This window comes from Pelodiscus sinensis, chromosome 1 (assembly GCF_052426305.1).
Source record: "Pelodiscus sinensis isolate ZL-2025 chromosome 1, ASM5242630v1, whole genome shotgun sequence".
NCBI lineage: Eukaryota > Metazoa > Chordata > Testudines > Trionychidae > Pelodiscus > Pelodiscus sinensis.
Genome location: NC_143052.1, coordinates 26,233,085 through 26,255,601, shown reverse-complemented (window position 1 = coordinate 26,255,601; position 22,517 = coordinate 26,233,085). Strand labels below are relative to the sequence as shown.

At 43.4% G+C, this 22,517-nt stretch overlaps 1 protein-coding gene across 5 annotated transcripts in view; it reads left to right on the top strand.

Annotated features, from left to right (window-relative positions):
- Positions 1-22,517, top strand: part of ORC5 (origin recognition complex subunit 5) — a 162,812-nt gene that overhangs the window by 19,900 nt on the left and 120,395 nt on the right. For 4 of the 5 annotated variants that reach the window (XM_006137544.5, XM_075926892.2, XM_075926895.2 and 1 more), the window contains exons 4-7: positions 3,459-3,656; positions 6,725-6,799; positions 10,518-10,629; positions 12,169-12,299. In XM_006137544.5, the coding sequence (XP_006137606.3) occupies positions 3,459-3,656; positions 6,725-6,799; positions 10,518-10,629; positions 12,169-12,299 (516 nt within the window). The remainder of the gene's footprint in view (positions 1-3,458; positions 3,657-6,724; positions 6,800-10,517; positions 10,630-12,168; positions 12,300-22,517) is intronic. The other variant, XM_075926920.2, reaches the window with a different exon arrangement.

The following is a 22,517-nucleotide window of genomic DNA, read 5'->3' as shown; positions in this document are numbered from 1 at the left end:
GTAGGACCGTCAATAAAAAAAATGTATCTGTATTCATATCTGACGAAATGAGCCACGGATATCTACATCCATACCTGCAGATGCAGATACCTGCAGATTTGCAAGTTGCTAGTCATGGAGTCAGGGTGGATTATCTGCAGCCAAGTGTAAAGCCTCAATTTAAATCTACTTTAATCAGCTTTTTTGTTCTTAAGTTATTGTTTAAAGAGATGTGCATTCTCATTGATTGATATAACCTCTAAGCTATGTTCATTTACAGCCAATTAGAGCCTTAACACTAGATTTGGTACTTCTTTTTGCTACCTAGGAGAATGCATGATAACTATGTACATTTATTTAAGCAGGTGTGTATCATAATATTTTCAGATTCTTATTGTACATTTTAGTATTTCAGAAAATGGTGAATGATTTATTGCTTATTTACTAGTTTAGATTTTTGCTCATGCTTTGTGTCAACTGCATTAGGATGGTAGATGAAGTTTGTTTAAACACATAAAGCGGTATATAAAACATTTTAAAATTAAACAAAACTTTAAAGTTTTGATACATAAACTTCTTATCAAAATGTTCTCCATTTACAATTAAATGATTTATTAAATGAAGGTATTAATTGTAATCAGTGAATTAAAATCAGGTTAACCTAGAAGAATAATATACCTAAGTGAAAGTAATTTATGCTTAAGTTCCTGATTGCCTAAGTCTTTTGAAAGTGAGACAGTCTTCCAAGTTATTTAGGCTGAGCTACTATGCTGTATTTATGAAACTTGGCCATAAAAGTTAAATGTTTTCCCTAGATTCTTTCTTTATATAGAAAGGCAGTCTTTTTTACTCAGTTTTTGATAAGCCCTCGTGGATTCAGCATATTTTTTATTTAAATGATTTAAGAAATAATAAGTGTAGCCAGTTTATATATTAAATTTACATTTAATTTTAAATAGACTAATTTTAAAAAAAAACGTATAATGTAAACAACTTTAAAATCATTTTTATAATCCACTCTGAAAGGAGTTAAACATGAAAATAACCTTATGGAAGTAAAATTCTTATATGCAATACAAGCTTTCTTATCCGACACTCTGTTAACTGGAAAGTTTTGTTATCCAGCATTGCCCCAACCATTATATTGCATGTCTTCAGGTGTGCACTCCTGAGGTCTGCATGTCCACCCGGCCATTGTGTAGCTTCTGCCAACTGACATCTTCATCAGGTGCCTCCTTCCCCCTCAGTCTGCCTCAAGCTGCTGGGAGCTGGATCTGATGGTAATGGGTTGGAGCAGAGCAATATGTTTTGTTTTCCAGCACATTCAATTAATCAGCAACCACCATTCCCCATGAATGCTGGATACCAAAGCTTTCACTGTATTTCAATGGTTTGCCTACTTAGGACTTAGCTCTTAATTTGTCTGTGTGCTATGTACTGTGTTCACACAGACCTGCAACCCAAAACAAACTGAGAACTTTAAATAATCTGAATTGCAGCATAATAGCCTTGAAATCTCAATATAAATAATGCTGTAAAGTGATCTCTAGGCTTTGTTAATGAACAGTGTCGAAGAAAACAGATTTGAGAAATGAAGTGAGGAGATGAGAACCTGAAATAGCAAAGCATTAGTTATTGCCACAATGAAAGTTCGTGGCAGGGATGTCTTAGAATATGCATCTACTATGTATTTGAGAGAGTTTGTGCATGTCTGTTTGTCTGTCCATCCATTTGTTGAAGAACTCCTCTTAAACGGTAAGAGCTAGGACCATCAAATTTGGTATGCAGCTTCTGCCTATTGTAACTTAAAGCAAGGTCAGGGTTTGGTTGTGTCATGAAAGCAGGATGTGCCTAGAATGTGCTTATTTCATAAAATGTGAAATAAGGAGTCTGCTAGCAGGCACAGTTATACAGAAGAATGGACAGATGGGGGCGGACACACCCCTAAGACTGTGGTTAGCTAGGACAAAGGGCAGCCACTGTCCACGGGAAAGTATCCCGTATTGGTGCAGGGCATGCTGGCCCTGTGTCCCACAACCAGAGCCCAAACTAGTTCCCTCTCTCTACCTCCTGGCCCTCTGCGTCAGCACTGGACTTTGCGAGAGGAGCCTGGACAGGCAGTGCAGATTGCTGTGCTTGGCACCAGGGAGCTGCTGCTGGCTGGGTGCCACTGCCAGTCGAGCACTGCAGCTCATATTGCCACTGGCTAGGCACTGCCATCCTGGGAAGCCATCGCTGGCTGGGCACTGCGAATCAAGCAGCATTGGGCAGCCTTGGGGCACTGCCACTGTCTGGGCATCACAGCCTCTGCGAACCCTGGTGGCTTTGGGGAGTTGCTGCTGCTAGAGCAGCATGATCCTTAACCTGTTGGTCTGAGGGAACTGTCGCCAGCCAGCCAGGTTAACCCCAGGCAGCCCACCCACACCTCCCAGCTCTCTGCCCTAACTCCTGCATGCCCTACACCTGGCCCTGAGCCCCATCATCCCACCCTGATTCCTGCACCTCCACCCTCTTCCCAGAGCCCCTGTACACCTTTCAAATCTCTGCCCTGAGTCCCCACAAAGACCCGAGGAACACTGGGTAAATCTTCACCTGGCTCTTACTACATTTCAGAGGTAGAGCCGCAGTAGGGGACCCGGCATGATTCAGGACTGAAGCAGTCCTGGCTCATGCCTTACCCGGGAGCTACCCCCACTATGGCTCTGTAATTTAAATGCAGTAGGAGCCAGGTTGCCTACATGCCAGCCTCATACTACATGTAAACTGCAGAGCCACAGTAGGGGTAGCGAACGTCCTCACCCCATTGAGTAGTGGATGAAAATTCCATTAACTACTCAATTAGCTAATTACATGCTACTCAACATCCTTAGTTCAGCACTGGTTAGATCGCCAGGGTGCCAGACTAGAGAGGTTCATCATTAGAAATATATAACAACAATATATATTATTTTGAAGATGTATGTTGAAGTTACATTCTAAAATTTTTTTCTAGTTTTAAATCCTAGATTTTTTTTTGACATGTAATTTTACTGTTAAATGAAATTCTGAGACCAGACTGAGTCAGACTTTCTAGACCCAGTAATGTGTAATTGATCAAAACCATTTTTAAAATCTAAAATATATCTTCTTTTTCTTCCTGTATGTTGTTCTGAAGAGAAGTGTTTTTAAACAATAAATATAATTTACACTGTATGTTTGATATTAGTAACTATGTCACAAGGTAATATGCTTAAAAATCAGTTAACTTGCCCTTTGAAAGAGAAAAAATTTGAATTGCCACCCATATGGTAATCCATTATTGATCATATTTTTAGAAATACTGTGTCCTGCTGTTGGTGATGTAGTTTATTCCAATGTCTGTTTTGGGGAGCAAAGAGATTAGAATATTGATCTGTTTTTTTTTAACCATTTGGATTATTTTTTATCATTTGTATTTCTTCCAATATAATTGTTAGATTATCTTTTCTCATTTTTTTTAGCTTCCTCATTTGTTTGTGAATTGTATTGAATGTTTTACTTCAAGGCTCCTATTAGAGGAAATTTTGACCCAGTTGCAAAACCTTTCATCTGAAAAGAAACATGGCTCTCGTGTTCCTTGTGACACATTCAATGACTTTGTTCGTCTGTTTAAACAAGAAACCATTACTCAAGATCTACAGAATCAAACAGTATATATTGTAAGTAATTCATATTCTTCCTATTTTTACTTTGCTTAAATGTATTTATCAGTGTTTATGTATGAAAAAACAGGTATTCCTCATTAGTTTATATAGGATTTCTGTATTGTACTATATGAGCCCGATTCAGAGCTCATTGAATTAATGGGATTGAATTAATGAGAATCTTTCCCTTAATTTCACTAAAGTTTGAGGCACTTTATATCTAGGACTATTCACATGTAAATACCAATAGTAGATTATACTAATAGTTAACTAAACATCATTTTAAAAAATAACACAAGTTGCCAGTAGAGAAAACTCAGTTCATTTATAATGGGATCAGTGTCAACCTGACAAATCTTTTTGGGAGCTAAGCTCTGTTAAAGAGGAACCATATTGGTGAATCAAGGAAGCTATATGTGGAGTACCTAAGTGGTGGAGAGGGTAGCTAGGCTAGCACAAGCTTAATCTAGAGGCCTTGCTGATTGGTTCTCTTATGAAAGTTCAGCCACTCCTTTTTATAAAAGTTCAGGCTTGTCATAGCAAGATTTAAAACTTTTTCTTACCTGTAAAGGCAGCCAGTGTGGTTGAACTAGAGTGAAGAAAACTAGAGCAATAAAAATTAACTTGTCAATGTTCTGTACAAAATATGAACAAAATATGGAGGAAGAAGTCCAGAAGAAAGACTATAGTTGTATTCCAAGTGAAAAGTAACGCATGAAGCATAATAGTAATAGCAAATAATTTTAAATAATATAAACAGTGGACACAATCACTAGAAAGTATTTTCTTCAAGGAAAAAAGGAACTAAAAATTTGTTAAAGGAGACCAGTTTTGCCAACAAAATAAAACCACCTCAACAAGAGGCATAAAGCTTTTAGGGGCAAAATTAAAATGACAAAACATCAGTGTAGACTGGGGTGGGGAAACTTTTGAGTCAGGGACTGCTGACCCACAGAAAAATGAGTTGGGCAGGAGGCAGTGGGGTCTGGAGTAAGGATGTTAAATATCGGTTAATTGAATAGTCGAGTAACCTCATGGAATTTCATCGGTTAGTCAACTATTCTATAATCCCCGGGGGCGGGACTGGCAACCACTGTATCAAAGGCAGCAGTGTAGGGTGCCAGGCGGGAGCTGGTCCCATGAGGGAAGCCAGTTTAAAAATCAGCTTCCCTCTCTGACCAGCTGTTTAGACCCTGTGCTGGGACTTCTGGTAGAGGCAGCAGTGTAGGGTGGCAGCCGTCCCTGTCTAGGGAAGATCTGAGTTCCTAGGACCTGATGCGAGCCAGGACTGAGCTGGGCTGTCTGCTTGCCTGGCTCCTAATACTCTTTAAATTCAGAGCTGCAGCAGGTCCCGGACCTGTCGCAAGCCAGGACTGAAAAATTTACTGACATGGAGAGTGGGAGTGGGAAATGCGTGTAGTCTATAGCATTCACTTATAAGCTTTTTCTTATTGGTTAATCATCTACATCATTACATCCCTAGGGTGGAGTGCCAGAGTGGGCTCCTCAGTGCTGGGGGTGGGGAGCCCTGCGTGGCTGGCTCGAGGCAGGCCGGGGACTGCATCTGGTCCTTGGGCGTAGGTTCCCCACCCCGGTGTAAACATTGCTGAGGTGTTTTTGTGAGTACTCCTGTTCTCTCCTGCAATGGGAATGAAGGGAGGGAGAGAAAGATCATTGCTGCTTTAACATTTCTCAGCATGGAGTGCTCACAGGGTACGTCTAGACTACATGCCACTGGCAACAGAGGCATGTAGATTAGACTACCCGGCATAGGAAAATGAAGCGGTGATTTAAATAATCGTCACTTCATTTAAATTTACATGGCTGCCGCGCTGAGCCGATCAGCTGTTTGTCGGCTCAGCGCGGTAGTCTGGACGCTCCGCGGTCAACATCAAAGGCATTTGTTGACCTCCCCGTACCTGGGAAGTCGACAAATGCCTTTGATGTCGACTGCGGAGCGTCCAGACTACCGCGCTGAGCCGACAAATAGCTGATCGGCTCAGCGCAGCAGCCATGTAAATTTAAATGAAGCGACGATTATTTAAATCACCGCTTCATTTTCCTATGCTGGGTAGTCTAATCTACGTGCCTCTGTCGCCAGAGGCATGTAGTCTAGACGTACCCACAGACCAGCTCAGGACGCTACTCCAGGCATCTGAAGTGAAGGGGTGTTGTAGAACTCAGAGGGAATCACAGAATTGGAGGCATGCAGAGTGGGGGCTGACATAAGAGGGATGTGTGTGTTTGACCCTGTCTCAGGTTAGGTCATCAACCTGCTGTCTCGCCTGCCCCAAACATACCACTCCTTCTTTCCTTCCCACTACATGCTTCAATTGAAAAAGCAGCTGACAGTCTACTAGAATGTAAACGATAGGATTGACAAACTTGCATCATGTGATGCTGTACCTTCCCCATGAGGCATTACAACCCCTTCTCAAAGTCCCCAGTGGCCAGCTGCACATTGGGATAGCTACCCAATGCTCTCTGTATCTATGCAAGAACTGTTAGTGTGGATGCACTTGGCCAACACAAAGATTTGGTGTGGACATGCAACAGTGGTTTTAATTACAGTAGTTTAATTAAAATGGCATAACTTTTGCCAATAAAACTTTATTAGTAAAAGGTAATCTTGATGGAAAAATCATAATTTTTATAATAAACATGTTAATGTAATATCCTAAAATATGTGATATTTAAATCTTTTGAAATAATACAGTACTGGATAAAAATCGAGTTTTTAATTGGCTTTTAGCAGTGTCATGGCTTTATCAATAATACTCAAATGCATGCATGATTTATTTCCACTTCTTAATAGCAGAAAGACTTAATAAAATTGGTTTCTAGGGAGTGTTGCTGTTCTTGGGTGGCTGAACTGCTAAGTTTTCCTATCATGCTTGAAATGGTAATTCCCCAGATATGCTCTGTTTGGCGTGTTTTAACACTTACATAGTTTCCTTTGCTAACCAAAGGTACCGGTGAAATGTGGCTCCATCAGCTAGACTACAAAGTTGTTGTTTTTTAAATTCCACATAAAAGGGCAGAATAAAGTTCACTAATAAAATCCTTGTTTTGTTTGTTAAAAGGTACTCGATAAAGCAGAACAGCTGAGGGAAATGGAGGCAAATGTGTTGCCAGGGTTTCTGAGACTACAAGAATTTGTAAGTAGCTGGGTAAAGTATTTTCATAGAATCATAGAACTGGAAGAGACCTCAGAAGGTCATCAAGTCCAGCCCCCTGCTCTAGGTAGGACCAATCCCAACTAAATCAACCGGGCCAGAGCTTTGTCAAGCCGAGACTTAAACACCTCTAGGGATGGAGACTCCACTACTTCCCTAGGCAACCCATTCCAGTGCTTCACCACTCTTCTAGTGAAATAATTTTTCCTAATATCCAACCTGGACCTCTCACATCACAACTTGAGACCATTGCTCCTTGTTCTGCCATCTGTCACTACTGAGAACAGCCTTTCTCCATCCTCTTTGGAACCTCCCTTCAGGAAGTTGAAGGCTGCTATCAAATCCCCCCTCGCTCTTCTCTTCTGCAGACTAAACAGACCGAACTTCCTCAGCCTCTCCTCATAGGTCATATGCTCCAGTCCCCTAATAATTTTGGTTGCCCTCTGCTGGACCCTCTCCAATGCGTCCATATCCTTTTTGTATGGGGGGCCCAGAACTGGGCACAGTACTCCAGATCTAGCCTCACCGGAGCCAAATAAAGGGAAATTATGACATCTCTGGATTTGCTGGCAATGCTCCTCTTAATGCAACCTAATATGCCATTAGCCTTCTTGGCTACAAGGGCACACTGTTGTCTCATATCCAGCTTCTCATCCACTGTAACCCCCAGGTCCTTTTCTGTAGAACTACTGCTTAGCTGGTTGGTCCCCAGCTTGTGACAATGCTTGGGATTCTTCTAACCAAGTGCAGGACTCTGCACTTGTCCTTGTTGAACCTCATCTGTATTTTGTAGAAGTTGAAGATCTATCAGGTCATCTAGCTAGTCTCACTACCAGTGAATTCCCTAGGGTAGAGAGGTTTGCAAATAACTTTTTTTTTTTAAAGTTGTAATTTTTTGCAGCATTTTGGTCAGCAGCAGAACCCAAATGAGAATTTAAATATTGCCAGCTTTTTTTTCTTGGGGCGGTATTATTCTATGAATGATGTTGTCCTGTAATGTCTGCTGTATGATCCCCAAGTGAGGAGCACACAGCCCCTCACAGCCTGCCACCTCCCCCAGTCTGTGTCTAGGGAAAGTAATGGAATTCACTTCATCAGCCTTCCCTGGCTTCATCCTAGCCCTGGGTAACATTCTGGGAGAGGGGTGGTTCCAGCTCGAGGGACAGGCTGACCTCCTGACTGGTGGGCATCGTCTCCTAGCTGTCCTCGTCTTCCTCCTTCTCCACCTCCTCGTTATTAGACCTGCCCTCCGGGAGGCTGACAACAGGCATCGCCAGGTCAGAGTCCTCAACAAGGGGAGGGGAGGGACCTCCTAGGATGTGGTGGAGCTTTTTGTAATAGGGGCATAATTAGGGTGCTGTCCCTCTGCGGGAGCTCCGCTCCCTGACCTAGGTGTAGGCCTGCCTCAGCTCTTTTATTTTCATGCACACTTGCTCCTGTGTATTCATGTGACCCTTCTGGCCTAGACTGTCGGCCATCTGGCTGTAGATATCTGCATTCCTGCACTTGGGCAGAGATCCTGGAGGTTAGCCTCTTTTTCCCAGACCTCAGTGAGATCCAGGATCTCCACACCAGACCAGTATGGTGCCCTCCTTTTCTGCCCCAGCCAGGGGCTTGGGAGCTGGCTGCCAGCTCACTTGCAGCCGTGGAGGGCTCGGTGGGAACAGGGAAGGCAGAGCAAGGTGCTGCTGTGTGGCAAAGGGCTGGCAGGGCCTGCTTTGTGCCACAAATTCTTTCCTTTGCGTCTTTTGCCTCATCGATTTTCCCCCGCCCAGCCTCCCTCCCTTGCTGACTCAGAGGCAGCAAAGGGGAGAGGGGCCAGGGATACTTCAGAGTGGCAGTGCCGCACAGCTTAGGGATGAGTCTTAATGGTTACAGTTAACTGATTCATTTAATTGGCTAAACTTAACATTAGTTACCTAATTACATGGGCTTTTACATTCCTAGTTAGGACCCAACTGCCCTCTGCTCAGCTGAGCAGCTCCTTAGAACAGCAAGCCACCCTGATTGGCTCCCTAGAAGCCTCTCTCTGATTGGAGGGGTTTACTACTGTGGAGCACCACACTATTGTATGTAAAGAAGAACTATGTGCTTTATCTGTCAGCCCCTTATTTTGTTTTACTTTCTAGAATATTTCACTTTTCTGTTTACTCGCTTCAGTAGTAATTCTTAATTTCTGATGATATTTGGATTTGGAAGTAACTTGAGGGAACAAGCTATTTTTTGCTTTTAAACTTATGGGCTGCTTCTACGGCTCTGAAATCTCTTCATGGAAGAACTGTAATTGAAGACTTCTCTCTTTACTGCTGAGTTTGTAGTACAATTGCAAAAAGACCTGCCAAGAGAAAACACGTAGCTGTATATTTGTATGGTATAAGCTCAGGATATTTATGGGGTTGATTGGTTTACCTTAATCATGTAGTCTTTGTTCACTGAGTAAAATCTTTCTTAACAGTAATGATAAGTGATGCAAATGGTTAACCGGTAAGCCTCACCCTTAATGCGTAACCTTACTGGTTCTGATTAACCAATAGGAGTTAGAGCAGCTTCCTGCCCACCCCAGGCAGGGGACTGCTCCAGTCCTGCTGGGCCCACCGCAGGCAAGGGCTGTTTTAGCCAGTCCACCCCCCTGGCCACAGGTTACACACTGACTCGGCGGGAGCAGGAAGCCTTTAGTGAAGCCTCCCTGAGATTAAGTTGTACTCCCAGGGTAAAGTTATACCCAGAGTTAGGATGTTAAGTAGCGTGTAATTGACTAATCAAATAGTTAATGCATTTTTGCATTGACTATTCAATTAGTCCATAGGGTGGCGCTGCCCCTTTGAAATGCCAAGGGGCATTATAAGCTTTATACTGCAGAACTTGGCATGTGTAACCATGTAACCACTAGGATTTTTAGGAATTACATGGTTACATTTATAAACAACGTTTCACATCCCTCGTAATGATAGATGAAGATGACCTCCCCACCTGCCCAAGAGAATATGTAAAATAATGGAATTGCACTTTCTATTAAAATTGAATATTATAAAATGTGAACATCATAGTCTATTCTTCTTCTTTTTAAAGTAAGCCCTCCGATATTAAAAAAAATAATGGGACATCAGAAATATTTCTGATCATTCTTAAATATTTATTTTTCATGTGCAAATATTTAACTTGTTACCTATAGGCCCAACTTAATATTAAGTTGGTACTTTCATATTTCCACAAGTTTTGCTTCAGTGATGGTATAGTTATCTCACCGGTCGTGACACTAAGATCACAAAACAATTAAGCACAGAGCTAACTTTGTAGGGCGTCAGTTAGATGACCTTTATAAATTAAGCCTAAAGTGTGTCCCTTTCACAGAATATTGGTGCTCCTTTTCCTCCTCCACTCTTACTGTACAATCTCCTAAGGAAATTCTGAATTTAATTATTGAAGAGAGGAAGGGAAACAATTTAATATTGCTTGATACCAGGCCCCTATTATCTTAAATGGCAATTAAATGGCAAAAGATATACAGGAATACCAGATAATTATGAAAATCTGTGTAAGCTCCTTGATTAGGCCACCAAAAGTCATATTAATATGCTAATAATTTGTGTTAAACACTAAATTTGATGAAATTCTTCAAATGAAAAATCGTAACAGTCATTTGTATGACTAATACTTTAACTTGCAAGGTGACCTTTTTCCCCTGTTTCTTCGCTTATAGACAGACAGAAATGTGACTGTTATTTTCCTTAGTGAAATTGTGTGGGAACTATTTCGTCCAAACACTGGATGCTTGGAGCCATTTACCTTGTATTTTCCTGACTACAGCATAGGTAATTTTTTTCTAATTTTTTTGTTGAATGAATAACTTATAATAGTACTTTGCATAAAGGACTGTCCATCTTAGTATTTCAGACACTTAACATTTTTTGTTAAGTGAAAATAGGCTGATGCTTCAGTTTTAAATCAACTGAAAATGTGATAGTTGAAAACATGCTGGTTCCCAGAATCCAGAAGTCTGCTTTAGTTATTAAAAAAACAGAACATGGGTGGCTTTGGTAAAATTACTAGTACTATATTCCCAGTTGCCCTCTACTTCGGAATCAGAGACTCCTTCCCTCTTAATTCATCTAGTTATTCATATTGGAAATCCTGTATCAACCCACACATTCCAAGATAACTAGTGAAATATATACCAGGATCAGGGACTTCAGCCTTCTGTATTAGGGATGTTAAATATCAGTTAATTGAATAGTTGATTAACCTCATGAATTCTTATCGGTTACTTGACTATTCTATAGTCCCCGGGGGTGGGGCCAGCAGCCAGTGTGCTCCAGCCCTACTCCCAAAGAGCCCCCTGACACTTCGCACAGCTGCCTGGGTATCAAAGGTGGCAGCATGGGGTGCCATGGAAGAGCTGGTCTGTGAGGGGAGCCAATTTAAAAATCAGAGGCAGCAGCTCCAGGTAGCAACAACCCCTGTTGGGGATGGGGTATGAGCTAGACCCGGCGCAAGCCAGAACTGAGCTGGGATGCTGGCCAGCCTGCTAGAAAATTTACGGGAAGGCGAGAAATGTGTGTAGTCTATAGCATTAACTGATAAGCTTTTGCTAATCAGTTAATCGACTATACTATTACATCCCTATTCTGTACTCCATTTTCCTCCAGGCAACATCCATCTCACATTTTGCTTTTTACAAGAAGTACAAAGAACATACCACCTCTGAGCTACCATGCCATTTTAGTCTGCAAAGCCCAATCTACTTCATCCGTTTGTTGTTTGAGAATTGTTTTAGAGCAGTGGTCCCCAACCTTTTGGGGCTGCCACGCTTCCGGGGGTGGGGCAAGCCCAGATCATTCGGCAGGCGCACATAACTGCCCCGGTAGGCGCCATGGGTATCACTGTTTTAGAGGATCCTCATTAGTGAGATACATGTGATCCTCTTAGCAAGAGCTCAGCCATCTGATAGGATTACAAAAGAATTTTTGGAAATCTGAATTTCTACACCACAGCTATGGTTAGCTGCATATGTTAAGACTGTGTCTGCATCAGTTGCCATTTTGACAGCATATTGTTTCTTCAGGCTTTTCTTGTACTTGTCAGTAAAGCTAGTGTACTTTAGTGTTGTTATGGTATTTAAGTTTCGGGTGTGGGGCTTTTTGGGGAGGGGTATGTTGTTGAGGGAACTGGACAGTTTTTGGTTCTGTTATCCCTTATGGTAGGATTTTCTGTGTGCTATTGAATTTGGGTTCTAAGGTACAACTTAAGCATTGTTTGGTTTGTGCTGTACTTGATTTTTAAAATACTATTAGTGCAATTATGCACTCATCAGCTTTTTGAAAAAAATAATTAAACTTGTTTATATCTAACAGGACATCTACAAAAGATTCTCTCCCATTATCATCCTCCAGAATATTCTGCTGATTTTTATGCTGCATATATTAATATTCTTCTTGGTGTCTTCTACACAGTCTGCAGGGATTTGAAAGAGCTTCGACATCTGGTGAGGGATCCACTAGATTATTTTTTCATATCTAAAACCTCGAAGGCTAGATTTATTGTTAAATTTGGATAAAGAGCATTCCATAAGCATGTTGCATCAAAATATATTTGGGGAGGTATGGGTGTCCTCAAATCCCTCAAGGCTTTTTACAATATGATGGCGCTTGTACAGTCATGTGTCCATGGAAGGTATCACCAAGTTAATAGTTGCATTAGGATTTGAGAAGTAAATTCCAGTAGGAGTTCTAGATTGGGTTTTCTGATTGTTGTTGGGAGAGACATAAGAACAACCATTCTGGGTCAGGCCCAAGGTCCATCTAACCCAGTGTTAAGCTTATAAGAAGTACATGGAATCTATTTCAGGGGGAAAGCAGTGTGCCATGGTTTATTGGAAATACAGCTTTAAAAGTAATTCCTTCAAACATACACACGTAATTACACACATACAGGTCCTACAGGTTCTTATTGTTGCCAGTCTATGGAGACTTGGCTCAATCTAATGGCCAGTTAGATTGCGCATGAGTGGGAGAGCTAGGTTATTTCTGTTCTGATCTGTTGCTCTGAAGTTTTGCGGGATGAACCCAAAGACCCATGGCAATATATCCTATTTTTATAGTAGTAAGTTCCCATTTGAGTATATGGGTTTTGCAGTGTCATGCTGTGATCATTTCTCTTTGTGACGTTTTATCTCCATCATCACTAGAGATTTCCCCCTCATTATCCTTCATTAGAATTTTGATGCTTATCATTGTGGGTTTTGCCTTTATCAAGGCATCTGGCCAGAGGAGGTCACCAGGGAACTGCGCGGTGAGCGGAGAATCTCCGCTGCTTTGTAAGGAGTCAGACGAAGCCCCACGCAGCTGCCGGTGACCGGTGAGCTGGGGAAACCCAGCTGCAATCGGGGGGCAGAGGAAAGGGAGCGAGGCATCCAGCCAGAGAGGGTCACCGGGGAATGGCGCGGTGAGCGGTGAACCTTTGGAGGCAGGGTAAGCCCTGCGCAACTGCCAGTGACTGGCCAGCTAGGGAAACCCAGCTGCAAGCCCACTCCCCTGTCCTTTCCTTCCGTTCCCCAGAGCCAAACACCTCCCCTCCCTGCTATAACCCAGTCCCCTTTCTCCCCCAACCTTATGTTCCGGTCCAAGCTGCTAACAAATGGAGGCTGGAGCTGCAAGCGCACATGTGCTTGAAACGCAACCCCCACCTTTTCCATTATTTTCAATGGGAACATTGACCCTGCATAACACGTTTTCACTTAGCACGATCATTTTCTGAAACGCATCTACCGTGTTAAATGAGGAATTCCTGTATTACAATTCTCCTACTTCAATTTCCAGTATTTCTTATTCTACATATATGGATTTAATACCTTCTACACCAGTATCCTGTCTTCTGACATTGATCAATCTAGATACTCCAGAGGGAATGAACAGAACAAGTAATCATAAAGTGATCCATCCTCTATCATCTATTCCCAACTTTTGACAAAAAGGCTACAGACACCATCTCTGCTCATCCTGGCTAATAGCCATTGATGGACCTATCTTCCATTAGTTTATCTAGCTCTTTTCTGAACCCTGTTATAGTCTTAGCCTTCACAGCATCCTTTGATAAGGAGTTCCACAAATTATGCATTGTGTGAAGAAGTGTTTCCTTTTGTATGTTTTAAACTGGTTGCCTATTAATTTCATTTGGTAACCCATAGCTCGTGTTATGAGGAGTAAATAATACTTCTTTACTGACTTTCTCCACACCACTCATGATTTTGTAGCCTCTATCATATCCCCCATTAGTCATCTCTTTTTCAGTCTGAAAAGTCCCTGTCTTATTAATCTCTCTCCTCAGATGGAAGTTGTTCCATATCCCTAATAATTTTAGTTGCCCTTTTCTGAAACTTTTCCAGTTCCGATATATCTCTTTTTAAGATAGGGTGATCACATCTGCACACTGTATTCAAGATGTGGGTGTATATGAATTTATATAAATAGGCAATATATTATTTTCTGTCTTTTTATCTATCCCTTTCCTAATGATTCTCAACATTGTTAGCTTTTTTTTACTGCTGCTGTACATTGAGTGGTGGATGTTTTCAGAGATCTATCCACAATGATTCCAAGATCTTTTCTTGATACGGCTAATTTATATATGTTTATTTGGGAATGTTTTCCAATGTGCATTGCTTTGTATTTGTCAACATATAATTTCATGTGCCACTTTGTTGCCCTGTCATTCAGTTTTGTGAGGTTTTTTGGTAACTTCTTGTGGTCTGCTTTGGACTTAACCATCTTGAGGGCTTTGCTTGACTGAGGTTGACTGAGAGAAGTTCCAGGATTTTTTCTTGAACTTGAAATAGACTAGTGCAGCTCAACCTTAAAACATTAACTCTCATAGCATCCATGTTATAAGTACTGTAGCTAGTGTAGTAAATAAAAACCAACATTTTTAAGAGTCTACTAATTATCGGTGCCTCAAGTTTTGAATATGTAGCTGATTATTCATATGACAAATGTGCATGCACATAGGTAAACTTATTTGAATAGCATACGGACAACCATTGAATTTCACAAAAGCTGAAGTGAATGATGACTTACAGTATGGAGTTCTAACCAGTTAATGAACTAAAAAATCCATGCTAAACTATAGAAAGCTTTAATTCTGTTTGTATTGTTATCAAATTGGAATTAATTGTTCAAGAACGAGATCAGATAATGATCTGCATGAGAAACTTGGGTTTTTTAGGAAATGTATGCTTCATTCAGTTGTGTATATACTTCAGTGATCCAGAGATACCCACATGCTCCTTTTGGATTGGAGATTAAATTATGTATGACGCATCCTTAACACTTGATAATCAAGTTTAAATTTTGAACTGGTAAAGATAACAAAAGGCCAGTGATCAGTCTTAGCTTGTGTTTGGTAGCTAACGTAGCAGGTATTTTAGTTCATCCTCCCTCCTGCTTTTTTTCCCCTCTCCAATCCCGAATTCTTGCTGGGGATGGAGGAGGGAGAAAAGAGAGGGTTTTTTTTTTTTTTCATGTTGCCTTCTTTCTTCCCCTCTTAGGCACAAGATCAGTTGCACGGTAAAAGCACTAAATAGAGGCGGGGAAGCCATTTTTGTTCTACATACAACTAAATTGGCTAATAGCTAAGCTAGGCAGAATTGTTATCTTGGGTGACTAAAGTAGAGTGCAGTAATAAGAATGGCATGGTACTGCCTTCATACCTGGTTGTCCAGTCAACAGCCATTACTCTGATTGCCCAACTCTGAAGACATCACAGAAGTAAGGAAGGAAATACCTTGCAGACGTCCCTTCCACGACCTTTTGGGTCAGGACACCCAATTTGAAAACGCTGATTTTCCATGTGAAATCTGTATAGCAGGTATCAGCAACCTTTCAGAGGTGGACTGCCGAGATTTAACTTATTCACCTCTATATATGTGTCCAAGTGCCAGTGTTACTTTTTAAAATTCTACTTACAGCAACTTCATTAATAAATAAAGATGCAGATCTTACCTTTTGGTGCAGGGGTTGGCAAACTTTCAGAAGTGCCGTACCAAGATTTAACATATTGACTGATGTGTGTGCTGGGGGAAGGAAAGGGTAGGGGAGGCAAGGGCAGGCCTGGGTACAGTGACCTTATTTTCTGAACTAACTGCAGTTAGGGAGAACAGTTTAATTTAAATTTTGAAACAGATTAAGCGTTTTAACTTTTTCGTGTTAATTTATCAAACTTCCTTTTAAATAAAATATTATGTCCAACAAAAAGTTTCCATGTTTTCTTTCTTTATGGCAGGGGTGGGGAGCCTTTTTTGTGTTGGGAGTCACTGACTGTCAGAAAAATAAGTTGGGGACACAAGTGAGAAGCAAAAAACCTCCTCTAAATCCCCCCAGCCCTCACTGATGTGTCCCCCAACCGAGACACCTCACTCCTCTGGTGCTTCCACCCCATGGGCTGAGAGGAAGGGACAGGGAGGGCTGAGGTTCGGGGCTTCCCATAGGCCAGATTTATTTTTCTGAGGTTTCAGTGGATTTTGTGGACCCCCTTAAGCTGTGGGATGGGGGAAAAAATGTGGGGTTCAGTGTGTGGGTCAGGGCTGCCAGCGAGTGGGGTGGGGGTGCAGGAGTTGGGGTGCTGGAGGGGGTGTGGGTGTGAGGTCTGGGAGGGAGGTAAGATGCAGAAATAGGCTGGGAGTGGGGTGTGTGGCTAGGGGGAGGGTGCAGAAGCAAGGGAGGGGTCAGGAGTGAGTGGGAGCAGGCTGTCTGATGGCCTGAAGGAGGAGGCAGTGCAGCTGGACCTGGAGCCCTGTGCTGCAGAGGCAGTCCCATGGGGGGGAATGAGAAGGTCATGCAGTGTGTGGTGGTGAGGTAGGGTTTGGCAGGGACTCACTGGCAGCACTGCACACTGTAGCTGGTTTGGCTGCACCTTCAAGCGCAGAGCCACTGTGTTCACAGCCTAACTTCTTGCCAGTGCCCTCCCCCTTCCCCAGCAGCAGGTTAGGCTGTGCGCGCTGTAGCAGGTTCAGGGACGCCTCCGAGCGCAGAGCCACTGTGCGCAGCCTAACTTGCTTCTGGCACTCTCCCCTTTCCCCGGCAGTAGGGTAGTCTGCGTATACCTCATCGAGCTCAGGGGCGCCTTCGAGTGCTGAGCCACTATGCATACAGCCTAACCTGCTGCTGGGGAAGGGCGCTGGCAGTAGGTTAGGCTATACATTCCATTCAAAATCGGCTTGCATGCCATTCATGGCACGCGTGCTGGGGGTTGCCGATCCCTCCTGTGTAGTATAGGGTAAAAGCACATGTGGTCTGTGACACGTTTTTCATGGCTGTGAATTTGGTAGGACCCCTATTTATAATGTTACGTATAATTATAGTATATATGAATTACATAGAATCATAGAAGATTAGGGTTAGAAGGAAACCTCAAAGGAGGACTAATCCCACCCACCTAAATCATTCCAGCCAGGGTTTTGCCATCCCTCTCTAAAAAACCTCTAAGGATAGAGATTCCACCTTCCTTAGGCAACCCATTCCAGTGCTTCGCCACTGTCCTAGTGAAACATTTTTTCCTGATACCAACCTAGACCTTCTCCACTGCAACTTGAGACCATTGCTTCTTGTTCTGTTATCTGCCATCATTGAGAATAGCATAGCTCTATCCTCTTTGGAATCCCCTTCCTCCTCAGAAGTTGCTGCTGTCATATCCCTCCTCAGGTAGTTACTACTGTCAAATCTCCCTTCATTCTTCTCTTCTCCAGACTAAATGAGCCCAGTTTGTTTAGCTCTCTTCATAAGTTATATGCCTCAAACCCCTAATCATTTTTGTTGCCCTCTGCTGGATTCTCTCCAATTTGTTCATATACTTTCTTTAGTGGGGGCCCAAAAACTGGACATAAAATTCTAGATGTGGTTTCATCAATGCTGAATAGAAAGGAATAATCACTTCCCTCAATTTGCTGGTAATGCTCATACTAATGCAGCCCAGTATGCCATTCGTCTTCTTGGCAACAAGAGCATGTTGCTGACTCGTATCCAGCCTACTGGCCAGCTAGGGAGGGAGGAGGGAACCAGGTTCTATCAGTCGTGATTCCTATTCTCTGAGGCTGCTGCTTGGCAGGATGAACCCAAAGTCTCATGGCAGGGCACCTCTTCTTTCCATAGTAGTTCTTCTCATACAAGTCTGAGTTTTGCTGCATCATGTGGTAATCTGTTACCTTGCAACAAATTGTTATCTCAAGATTGTTTTCCTTGTCATTTTGTATCAGCATATTGACAACTCTTTCTGGGTGTTGTCGCATTCTGGTTTTTATTGGAGCTTGATATCTTTTCCTTCCCAGGGGTGCTTGTTTTAGCTTCAATATCCTCAATCTGCCCCTTGTTAGATATCATGTACATCATGATGGTCAAAGGAGGGATTGGCAGTGATAGCCTTCAGACTTCTTTTCCCATGTGCACATTCCTCACTCACACAAACAAGAATTACAGTTTCTTTTGTGAAGACAAGCAGAACATTTTAAGAATAAAAAGTAACTACATACTTTTCTACAATAAAAGGCTCATACAAACGTTCTTTAATCTTGGACTAAAAGAATAGTCCTAAGGACAAAAGGGTGACCATAGTGAGTCACAAGGACCCTTCTGGTTGGTTCCTGCCTTGATGTCCGTAATAGACAGATATAGCCTGTCTGATGCATGTTTACCAAAGTAGTAGGCCCTTCCTTTTTGCTAGTCAGAAAGGGCAGCCCGCAGGGAATACTTAGGCTCATTACATTGTATAAGGCTTATTACAATGTTCTTATACAAACACTACAATAGTTACATGGCTACAAGTGCATGTGATTCTTCCATTCTAAACATAGGACTACGCACTGTCCTTGTTGAATTTCATCAGCTTTATTTTGGCCCAATCCTATTTGTCTAGATCACTCTGGACCTATCTTTATCCTCCAGCCTATCTATCTCTCCACTGCCCCCTCCCCCAGCTTAGTGTCATCTGCACACTTGCTGATGTGCAATCTATCTCATCAGTATGTATATATTAACTTTAAAAACCCACTATCCTGTTCACAAGACTGTTAAATGGGCTGTTCAGGGAGTATGGCTTTTCTGTATAATATTAGAGTGTGATGGATATGCTTTCAGTGCAGTTAATGGGTTATAGTTTGTCCAGTCCTTTTATTTTGTGGCACACCACTGAAGAATTACCACTTGATAAGTTTACTATTTTTACTTTCTGATGTATTAAGTTTTATATTTTTATTTAAGCCCATGTGCATCCTGTATTGGAACAGTACTTAGTGTGTTAACTGTTGGGTTTTTATTGACACCTAGACACTATAGGAATGGAAACTAAGAAGTTATTTTTCTGGTTATCAAGATAGTGAGTGGGAGTAGGGAATCTGTGGGAGCAACAGAATAGTCAAAATATAACTCCTGAATACACAGGATCTTGCAGAAAATATATTTCCTTGTTAATTTTGATAAGAATATACTGTATTTTTGATTGCACCAGAGAAAAATATTTAGAGTGTGTGTGTGTGTATGTGCGTGTATGTGCATTTATATGCATGCGTGTGTGTGTGTATACACCCCCTCAACCCCCCAAGGTATATTTAATGTATATCTCTTGAATCATATTGAAAGGAGCAAAATACTGAAAATAATCTTAAATAATGCAAACAATTGCGGTTGAGTAATTTAATATAATTTATTTAGCAAAATTACCATAACTTAGAGGAAAAAGTGGCCAGTAATGCAAAAATAAGGCTTGCAAAGAAAATATTGAGTACTGTGAAAATAGAAGTAGAGTTGCCTTGCATACCACCCACCTAGATTCCGTAGAACTTTGTATGTCCAGCCGTCTGTGCAGCGTTTCCTCTTTTTCCCTAGAAACTTGAAGGCAGGTTATATCTGTGATGGGGATATAAAAAATGTATAAAAACAGTAAGCATGTAATAAATCAAAATTCTATTGGCTACGTGGTTGAAAGTTTGAGGGACTTAGGGGTAGGGAGGGTGTCATGTGGTTCGATTTATTTTAGATCCAAGAGAAACCAGGACACTCCAGAGAGATTTAACCACATTCTTATTTATTGTAAGCTTTAAGCTGTTAACATAGTTGTTTAAATGTTACAATCCTTAAAAACAATTACTATACAATTTAAACCTTAAATACTATCAATTCTAAAGCAATGAATACAGCACAAAACAATGCAAAAGCAATTAATAGAAGATCTTCTACGATACAATAAAAAAGCCTAATTCACTTATACTCACTACAATACCAAGCAGGAGGTCGTGGTATGCTTAATTTGTATTGTTATGCAAAACATTCCTGCCTCTCAAAGCTTGTATGCGTGCTTATGTGCACTAGACTTGAGACAGGCCTGGGTTTTGCTTTTTAGAGATCTGCACTGTGATCTGCCCGTGGCCCCCATTAGCCACACCTCTGGAGGTAACCCTCTCCAGGCCAGATGGGCACATGACCAAAAGTAAAAAGTGTTGACACACCCCCCAAGGACTTTTCCCACCATCCTCCTACCAATAGGGATTAGTTTGGCCCTCCCCAATCCCCTCCCCCATGCAACTATCCTGCAATTGCATTAACCCAACGTGTATGACATTAATGGTGGGGTGGAGAGGCTGGAAGTGTTTCCTCCCATGAGCAGAATGAATTTTGTGTTGTGCACCAGTACCGAATTCCACTTTGCTACCATGTCTCCTCCCCTTGCTCCATCAACTCCCCTGTTGCCTGCTGCCCCCCAACCCATTACCCTCCTCTGCTGTCCTGACTCCTGCCCTTTTTACTGCCCTCAGCCTTCCTGAGACCTACCCCCCCCCTCCCCGCCAGCCCTTCTCTCCCCCGTGCCTACTCCTCCAGTAGCTCCACTCTGATCATGTGAACTACCCCTCCTCATCCCCTCATCTGACACCTCCCTCTCCTCTGGTGCTGGTCCCTCCCCTGCAGGTGTCTGCCCTTCTGCTTTCACCCCCAGAATCCCCTGGCACCTGCACCTTCCCTTAGCCCTGCACCCTTCTGGTGCCTCCCCCTTCCCTCACTGCGCCTGCCCCCTTGCCCTTTTTTCCCTGATACCCATCCCCTCACCACCCTCTGCTCCCATTTCCCTCATGCTCTTCTGCCCTCACACATGACTTGCTCCAACCCCACCTTCCTCATGCCTACCCCTTCTGTCAAGCCTTCTCCCTGCACCTTCCCCTCCAATCCTCAATGCCCTTACCCTCTCCTCTTCCAGCATCACCCTGTTCCCCCTCCCACTGACACCTCCTTTCCTGCCCTTTTCCTCATTGTCTCCTCTTCCCCCACTAGCATTTGTCTCCTCTACCTTGTCCCTTTGGTGCCTTCCACTTTCTTCCTCTTCCACCCTCCCCCCTCCGCAAAAGCCCCTTCCTCTCCCACCTCTTCCTCTTATTCCCCCCCCCCCCTTACCTTCACCTTCTGCCTTACAGCTTGCAGGGCTGGAGTCAGAGCCAGCCCAAGCTGCAGGGCTGGGGAGGGGCGCTCCCAGGGCATTACGCAGGGGCTGCCGGGACATGCGGGGGCATCCCAGGGGCGCTGCGCGGTGCTGCAGGGCCGGGTACTGTAGAGCTGTGTGGGGGCGCCCCCACGGTGCTGCAGGGTTGGGCAGGGGTACCCTGCACGGCTGGGCGGGGGCGCCCCTGGAGTGCTGCATGGTGCTGCCGGGACAGGTGGGGGCGCCCCCGGGTTGCCGCGTAGTGCTGTAGGGCGGGGCCTGGGCTGCAAAAATGGCTCAGGCTGCCGTCTGAAGTCAGGCCCCAGCTGCTTTTGGAGCTGGGCTGCTGGGTTTTAAAATTCTCTGCATTTCCCCTTTCACCTGTTGTGCGGTGTTTGAGGACGCCGCGCATGCGTTCTCTCTGCCCCACAGTGCCCAGTAGATGGCTGCGGAGAATTTAAAGTGAGGGGCTGTGGCACTTCATGACAAATCCCCCTCTTCCTCCAGCAGCTTCTGGCTGCCCCCAGACATTAGGGTGTGCCTGGACACACCCGGCACACCCTGTGCACATGCCTATGTGTCCAGGCTTCATCACAGAGGGAATGGTGCTGGAGGGGTGCTCCTGTACCTGGGACCTTGTCTGCCAGCCCTGTGTCTTGGGCTCTGCTGCTGGCAGCAACCTAGTGCACATGGGTCATGGCTGCTGATGTCATTCCTGGGGTCGCGGCTGCTGGCCCTGCACCTTTGGCTCTGCCAGGGGCTGCATCCTGGCAAGTGGGGTGATCCTAACTGGTAGAACCCTGCATGTGCCAGGATGCTGCTAGCGGCAGGACCCAAGATGCAGGTCTGGCAGCTGGGATCCCAGGAGTGGGGCTGACAGCTGTGTTGGAGCATAGCTGCAGGGATGGCAGCCCAGACAGATCCTGGTCATAGGGCAGCTTGGAGGGATCTTGGGGCTCCGGAATGGCAGACGGCATCCACACTTCAGGTGTGGCAGCAGCAGAATGCCGGGTACCAGCTAGTCTACTCACATGAACGAAGTACGGACTGTAAGGATTTCAGGGACCAATCCTACAGGCTTTTGTGTGTGTGAGGTTTTTTGTATGACGTATGTTGATAAAACTAGTATAACTAACAAGAAGTCCCTTGGCACCTTATAGAATAACAGAGGGTATGTCTACACTACCCTCCTAGTTTGAACTAGCGGGGTAATGTAGGCATACCGCACTTGCAAATGAAGCCCGGGATTTGA